We start from the raw sequence: 8,964 nt of genomic DNA, 5'->3' as shown, positions 1-8,964 counted from the left end.
CATATATTGCCACGAAAAAGCAATATGCTTAACAGTATGTTACGCGTGTCTTAAAATTTGCAGTATTAAAAACGTAAGGAGTTATTTTTGTACTCTGTTGACGTTGTCTAAAGATGTTTAAATTTGAAAAAAGACATAATAATAAATCCTGAATAGTAAAAAATAAATTTCTTTTCATTCCATTCTTCATTTTAATTGAAAAATGTATAGAGCAAATCAAAACAGAAAAAATATGGCAGATGTGAACGTACAAGTTTGAATTAGTAAATTTTCATCACCGTAAATTGAAAGTAAACATTAATTGTCCAAATGTGATTACAAAAATCCTATAAGAGTTTCTCCGCATGACTATTACAGTAATTCAGGCGAAGTATATACACTTCGCAGGAGCGGAGTGTGCTAGAGATGTCAAGTGCAAGAAAACAACTAGCCTACATTTCAATCTAGGCTGCAAATTTTGTAATTCTAGCTCAAAAGTGCCCTACTAGTGTTGAATCTGTTTTCTGTTAAGTAATCATTGAAATGTAACCCTTATAAGCTTAGTGGGATGTTTTTAATACTATTGATAAGCGTTTATTTATTTTAATATCATCACATCCAACCAATGAAATCAAAATATTTTTCTCCATGTATATTTTTTCTTCGATCGAGATTGTTTGATCCAAACATACTATAACAGACATAACATTATATATTATATTGTTAGCTATAGAATAAGCTAAATAAATGGTGTCCAAGGCATTTCGTAATTTCATACATTAATTACAAGTTCCTATATTACATAAAATATATATATGCTTAAATTTAATTTTTAGAGAAAATTTTCACAATATTATATGCTATTTTTTAAAACAATTTTAATATAGGAACTAGAAAAGTGAAATATTATGTCAGGACTGATTTAGATGGTTATAACTTACTCGTTGCTGCCGCCAGATTATCTCAGATAGTTTAAAGAAAAATTCTATGAAGAAAAAATGTTTCACAGAAAAAACTGATATAACTCTCTAACCTCCTAATAAATAGCTCTGTTGTAAAAATAAAAAATACGCTTTTGCATTTTAAGGCAAACTGTTATACGCGGTTTTGCTCGCGCTTATATTTTTGAAGTTTTTACAGATTTTTTACTATCTATTAGTTAGTAATCTATTACTTACTATTAGTTTTAAGGTTTTGGCAATAAAGCAAGTTTTCGTTCTTTCTTTCTTTGTCTTCTTTCATATATAAAATTCGTGTTACGTGGTTACCATAATCGGGTGAAGTAGTTGGACCGATTCTTATGAAATTTGTGTGCATATAGGATAGATCTGAGAATCGACCAACGTCTATTTTTCATACCCCTAAATGATAAGAGTAAGGTACAACAGCGTTTGCCGGGTCAGCTAGTATATAGATAGAGATAAGCGACCGTAATTCATAGAAATCATATACTTAAAACAACAACTGAACGAAAACCAATACATTTATATAATTTATCCTCTGTCAATTGTCCACTAATTTCCAGATTTTCTTAATAATACCCTCAGCTCAAACAACTGCCGAGAATAATTCAAATAATATGATATCATTTCGCTGTCGATTTCTTTTGTAATTTACAAAAACATGCGCTAAATAAAAGTGTAAGTTAAATACAAGTGTTCCGGAAAAATTGTAGTGAAACATATTTTCCGCATCAAAGTAAACACAAAATGATTTAATATTGAAGAAAATAACAGTAATGACCTTGAGGTGGATACTTTTTAATTATCTCAGTAGAATTCCTTCAAAAAATTATACTTGAAAATCAAATATTATGAATTGCTTCAAGACTGATAAAATATATCATATCTTTTTTGCATGTGGGAGTCGAGCACGATTTTAAATTTAAAATATAAATGATGTGTTGTTTTGACGGAAACCAAACAAAAAACATAGTCAAATTATCAGTTTAAAAGTATATTTAAATACTTTATGAATAAGAAACTTTAAAGAATAGAAAAACATTTGATCACGAGGCAGGATTCGAAACCGCGTCATTTTGTCATTTCTCGGCCACCCGTAATTACAATTTCATGATTTCTAATGTGAACAATTTTGCAAATTCTTCTAATTTTTTATTTTGGAAAGAATGGATGGACGGAATGGATGGATGGAATTCCTAAAGGAAACCCCACACCATCTTTTGAATCATGCCTATCACTTAAAATTCACTATCTGTGTGGTATAGCTGCTACGAATAAGTTATACGCTTTTGTAGTGTATAATAGTATTGTTGGATTGATGGATTGATGACGGGAATAAAGGAATAGACTGGGAAAGACGAGGAAAATAATACCGGCTCCGGCTCCCCTACTCACCGAACAAAACACAGTAAGATGCTACTATTTGACGCCGATCTTCTGAGGAGACGTGGTACCTTCCCCGCTGGCTCAATTAGTGCTGAGGCGTGCTCGACTCCCAGACTCAAAACTGTCTATGACTGTTGCGCATGTTTTTGTCTTACGGGATACGGACTTACGCGTGTAAAACCGCGGGGCGCAGCTAGTTCTATATAATTTACTATACCATAGGAATATCGCGATAAAAAGTTGCCTATATGTTATTCCAGTTATCTAGCAGTCTACGTACCAAATTTCATTGCAATCGGTTAAGTAGTTTTTGCGTGAAAGAGCTACAAACACACACACATCCTTACAAACTTTCGCATTTATAATATTAGTAGGATTACTTCCTAAGCGAAACCATCGATTTTTTTTTTTATTTTAAACACTTTATTGTGCTGTCAACGCAGCAGAAATGAATACAATAAAACTTACGCTAAAACATACAGCACAGAAGGCGTCCTTATCACTTACAAGTGATCTCTTCCAGGCAACCAACTGGTAAAAAGTTAAACCAGTGAAACATATAAATGGTAATACTATAATTATACACACACAAATATAAGTAATATACCATACAAAAGAATATTAAAATACAATTTGAAATCAAGATACTATATAATATACACATATAATACTATAAATATATATATCCAAAACATAAAATAAAATACATATATCATAAAAACAAAATATAATTAAAAGATAAATAAATGAAACAAATACATACTACTTACATAAAATTAAAATTATACCGAGTCAAACGCAAGATTTAAAAAGTAATCACGCACAAGACTTTTAAATTTGGATAGGGTTTGGGCTTGCCTTATGATGATCGGCAAGGAATTCCATAAGTTTATGGTCGTAATTATAAAAGAATTACCATAAAAATGCGTGCGATGGAACGGCGTGCACAGGACAAGCCTATCCACTGAACGGAGAGAATAGTTTTCACAATGTAGGAAGTTAAATTTATTTTTGAGATAGGAAGGAGTCTTAGGATCGAAGAGGATACGATATAGTAATTGCAAGTAATGTGTATGGAATAAAATATAAATACGATAAAGGATATTGAGGGAGTCGAGCATGCTTCGGCACGAATTGGGCCAGCTCGCACCGGGGAAGTACCACACCCCCACAGAAAACCGGCGTGAAATAATAGCTTGCTATTGTGTTTCGTACGGTGAGTGAGGGAGCCGGAGGCCTATTTCCTTCTCCTAGCCCTTCCTAGTGCATTCCTTTTTTTCCATTCATCAATCCTTCCCTTATCCCTTATCCCTTAAAAGCGGGCAGTGCATTCTCAGAGGTCTGAGCTTCTGCGAATGTTCATGGGCGGTGGTGATTGTTTATCATCAAGCGAACCACCAGCTCAGTTGCCCGCTTTGATATAAAGAAAAGGAAATACGGAACCATGAGTATGAAAATCTAATAAAATTTTACGCCTTACTTTATATTTGTGTTAATTAAACAATTATTGTTTTAAGTATTTAAGGCAATCTATAGAATTTCTTTCAGATATTTGTATATAAGGGGCTGCATATCACTCTGTAGATCATATTAAATTGGTAAAGCAGTTTAATTCAGCACTTTGTGACAATGTCTCTTCAAAAATTCTTGTGTTTATTGTTTTTGAGCGTTGTTTCTGCGACAACAGAAGACGATTATAGTAATTATTTTTTTTTTTCATTTAGTTTTATGTTTAAAAGTGATTTTTTTTTAATTCTCTTAATTTTCATAAATTTACTTATTTATAATATGTGCATACCCTTATCGAGTTGTTTTCAAAATAATTAAAATAATTTAGAATTATTAAAAAGTAGAGGCATATTTATAACTCATACCATATTTTTTTGAAATTTATCTGTTCATAGTTCATTGAGAATATTACTATGCCATTAATCCAACTACGAAAAGACATAAAAGTCGCTGGTTGCTATTTTTTTTTTCATATCTTCGTCACAAATCACACTTCACATTCAACCCTTTGCTTAGATATTTTAATGCTAAATACTAACAATCTGTATAGTATAGCTTGTAGCACTAAGGGATCACGTAAATTACTAACGTTTTTAAATAATAGTTCTTGTGATTAGCGTGTTCAAATAAAGTAAAAGCATTATATTATAACTACTACAGATAATAAAATAATTAACAATTTTTATTAAAATAGCGTTTGTCAAATCCAGCTATAGCATCCAAGTATCCGGTATAACACTGATTCTATTTGAAAATTTAAATAAAATAAAAAATAACACAAAACATTTTGACATAGATTTTCGATAGGATTATCGTACCGAACATTTGATTAGGCATGCTAATTTTATATTATCAATTGATATTGATTTCTTATTTCGTATTTAAAAGCATTCTCTTGTTATTCAAATACTGGAGATTTTTATCAAGATAATTTTTAATAATCTTTATCATAATTGGGAGTCCATTATTTTAAAGGAAGTCATCATAAATTAGGTATAATAACATTAAAACATTGCATATCTGAAAAATATATTTCAAACTGTATGTACATCATCTTATCACATCGTGTAAACTACTAATCTTTAAAGCATTGTAGGTACAGTGTATATGTCCACATTACTCCTTTACCACACTTGACAGTAATTCCTTTACCCATTTGTCAGAAACTTCTGGAATAAAATGTATGTAATGTTTGATTATGTTTTCAGTCAAATCTCTACCACAATGCAGCGTACTCGATAACGACTGTCTGAAAAATGTTATGATCAAGAAAATTAATAATCCTGGTTTGCCTACATTCAACGTTCTACCATTTGACCCTATCAATTTGACTGACATTACCGTTAATTTTCCAAATTTGGTTAATGTTACAATTAATAATGGCGTCTTAACGGGTGTCACGACTTGTGTTTTCCAAAGCTTCGCGTGAGTAGTATAATATTTCATTAAATTTATTTCTATTCAAAAAGTTATTTCTAATTCCTCAAACGAAACATACAAAAATATGTATTATTTTATGTCTAGTATCAAATACTAGTTGATCATGTCTTTTTATTTGTTTGCAATTTATGTCGTGGTTTATAAATTGCATAATTAATCATTCATTCGTTTGAATTATGATAATAAATAAGCAATAACGTAATTTATAGCATCGATTCAACGGAAGGATTGGTAAAAGAACAACTGCTCTGCAATATGTCGTTGAGCGGTGACTACACGGCGGATGCACCAAATTCCGTATTAACTGACTTCCAGACTGACGAAGACCTGCACGGGGAAGGGAATGGAGGAATTGATATCGGTAAGCATTCAATGCAATGGGATAAACACACGCCACACAATGTGGATACACAATATGTCAATGATTTAGTGAATGTGGCAGTTTACATACAAAAATGTAGGTAATAATCCGTAATATGTGTTAAAAAGGGGTTAAACTTTCGGTCAACTCTGATTTTCTCATTACGTTATTTTTATTCCAAATAATAGCATATTGTAATTCTCTATTTAATTAACCAGAACATCAGTATATTACGCTTATTTAGAATACTAGCTGCGCCCCGCGGTTACACCCGCGTAATCTGTATCCTGTACGAATATCGGGATAAAAAAATTGTCTGTGTGTTATTTCAGTTGTTCAGCTACCTACGTACCAAATCTCATTGCAATCGGCTTAATAGTTTTGGTGTGGAATACACATACACATACAACATACACACATCCTTATAAACTTTCGCATTCATAATATTAGGAAAATATATATAATAGTAGGAAGTATCATGATCACACTTTAAGATTTTTTTTTGCTTACAGTGAATCTTTACTTGAAAATTGAAGTGCCTCTCCACTTTGAAAAACGTAATAACGAAACATTCATCGTCTGCTCGTATGATGAAGGAAAATGGGACTTTGAATTCCAGGGCTCGGTGGTCTTCTCCGCTGACAATCTTTATGTTGGTGACCAAAACATAGGTTAGTGTTTGGCTCTGTGACTGACTGGTTTAACAAATATTCCTGAAAGCAAGAAAAGCAAAGAATTCGAATATTTAAATTACAGGATGTTAATCTTACAAATACTAAAATTGTTCATTTTCCAGCTTCCGACGTCGTCAGTTACCTAAATGAGAATTGGCAAGATTCATCATTTGGTCAAGTATACGTCGACGAGTACATTAAGATCTATTTCGCGTACAGCAAGAGATTTTTGGAGGGTGTGCCCACGAAATATTACATCACCGACGACTTGACTTCCTACCTGTAAACTTTGACTATTAATAAAGAATCGCATGCATAAAACACTCTTTCATTGATGCCTTTATCTTTAAATTTTCAAAATAATTTAACAACACGTGAAATCGTGTTTGACACAAGTGATTATAACAATAAATTTAATTTTCAAAAGGGACGATCTAATCTTGAATTTGAAATTTAATATTGTACATAGTATATTATTTTATCTAATACATCCGCGTGGTCCCATTTAAATAATCTTGTTCTGACTATTTGAAGGCCGTTTAGTTTTTGTGAAAAATAATTATTATGTATTTTTCTCCTACAAAATATGTACAACATCTCAATGCAAAGATTAAACAGTTCTTTTTCTCTACTGAAAAAGCTCTGCTATCTCAATCTCAACTACCCAAGTATCAAAGAAATGTCGTATCATCATTCGGTCCCATAGGCGTGATTTCCTAAATATGTTTTTTTCATAACCCTAATGTTTAAAAGTGATACGCCAAATGAAAGAACGATATTAATCACAATTCAAACAAAACATAATACCAATACTCACATTTTAATTAAATACAAATGTGATAAAATTTGACACACCAATTGTTTTAAATTTTCAAATTCGATCTCTGTTCTGATCTGTTCCGACGAAATTATTGATTTAACATCCGTATATTGAAACTGATTTTAATTATTGATTTTTTCAAGAAATGTATACCAAATAAAATATGAGGATAAAAACTGTTGTGTTTTCAGAATTGCATTTTACTTTCAACCTATACCGTTATATAACTAATTCTTTAATTCTATGACTAAGAAGAACAATACATCTTTACCGTAAGTAATAATTTCATAAACTTGTAAAATCTTATTCGATATTATATCATATGTAGACTAATGTTCTTAATCTACACCTACCACATGTTTACCACATGTTGGGCAGCCTGCGTAGCGTTTAACATATTATGTTATGTAGGAATATTTTATTGTTCGTTGGCCTATTCAATATGTGACAGATTATATATGCAGCTACATTTCAATCTATATTTTCTTTTTTTTTTCATTGTTATTATTATAAATGATTGTAATCTGTCAAAAATATAACATACCTTTACCATACCTACTTATGGATCTCTATCGATGTGAAACCATTAAATGTTGGAATGGGCATTCAAAATGATAGGTTATGTTAGGTTCGGTTTATTTAAAAACAACACAGAAATAGGAGCTACCCATAAAAAATATCCGAAGTCATAATAAGAAAAGCAAATTAAATAGCGTCATTAACGAAATTTAAAAACACTTCCTTGATTGATACATGTGTAAAGTAGACAAAAGTTAATTATCAAAGTAATCGAGACAGTAGTAAATGAGCTATTCAAATATCTAAAAAAAACAATTTCCTTAAATTTCCTTACATACCTACTCATATGAAAGGTTAAATTTAAGTACACTATAATAACATCTAGAATGTTAGTATTGTATGTAATAACATTAGTGGAATATTCAGTATCTAGTGATAAATAATGTCTGTTAACATTTTAATTGGGCATTAATAAACATTGCTCAAATGAAAAAAGATATAATGATAGTAAACATTCATGTGATGTTTGATCAAATCAGCTCTTAAAGGATAAGTTCAAATAAGCACCCTATCCTACTAATATTATAAATGCGAAAGATTTTAAGGATGTATGTGTGTTCGAAACTCTTTCAGGCAAAAACTTCTGAACTGATTGCAGTGAAACTTGGTACGTAGACAGCTGGAGAACGTGAATAACATATAGGCAACTTTTTATCCCGATATTCCTACGGGATACGCACTTACGCGGGTGAAACCGTGGGGCGCAGCTAGTTAATGGATAAATACAACCGAAATTACATGTTTTACATATAATATATAATTTATTGTAATGTATTTTATCATTCGTTTCCAGGCTGGACAGGGATGACGTACGTTAAAGAGAAAGATAAAAACCCACATCGAATCGAATATAAAAACAAAAATAGAATATAATGAAATAAGTGATCTCTCCGTTGTTAAGTATCCGATTTGTTATATTGCTTGAAGGAAATGAAAAATAATGAGTATACATTTTCTACAATAAATATGTACAAAATGTATTCTCATTATTATCTTTCAAATTTCAAATTACAAAAAAATACGTACTCACAAAATAAAATGTTAAAACTAAAAGAAATGAAAAAAAAATGACTGCTAATTACTAATGAATGGCAAACTTTCGCATTTATAATATTAGTAGGATAGTAGGATTATTAACCCACATTGTTACTATTTTATTTTAATTAATTGTACAATATAAAATAGACAGTCTCGGCCTAGTTAAGCCTAAGTAAAAAAATAAAATGCTTTGGTAAAAACTCCAATAGTGTACGT

At 30.9% G+C, this 8,964-nt stretch overlaps 1 protein-coding gene across 1 annotated transcript; it reads left to right on the top strand.

Moving 5' to 3' along the window:
* The first annotated feature begins 5,061 nt into the window (after positions 1-5,061).
* LOC119833970 lies at positions 5,062-6,626 on the top strand. The gene is made up of 4 exons (XM_038358227.1): positions 5,062-5,261; positions 5,486-5,637; positions 6,150-6,308; positions 6,434-6,626. Exons 1-4 carry the CDS (start codon positions 5,098-5,100, stop codon positions 6,595-6,597), a joined length of 639 nt encoding a protein of 212 aa, XP_038214155.1. The 5' UTR covers positions 5,062-5,097; the 3' UTR covers positions 6,598-6,626.
* Positions 6,627-8,964: the final 2,338 nt, after the last annotated feature.

This window comes from Zerene cesonia, chromosome 18 (assembly GCF_012273895.1).
Source record: "Zerene cesonia ecotype Mississippi chromosome 18, Zerene_cesonia_1.1, whole genome shotgun sequence".
Taxonomy (NCBI): Eukaryota; Metazoa; Arthropoda; class Insecta; order Lepidoptera; family Pieridae; genus Zerene; species Zerene cesonia.
Note: the sequence above shows the minus strand (reverse complement) of the source record. Positions and strands in the feature narration are given on the sequence as shown.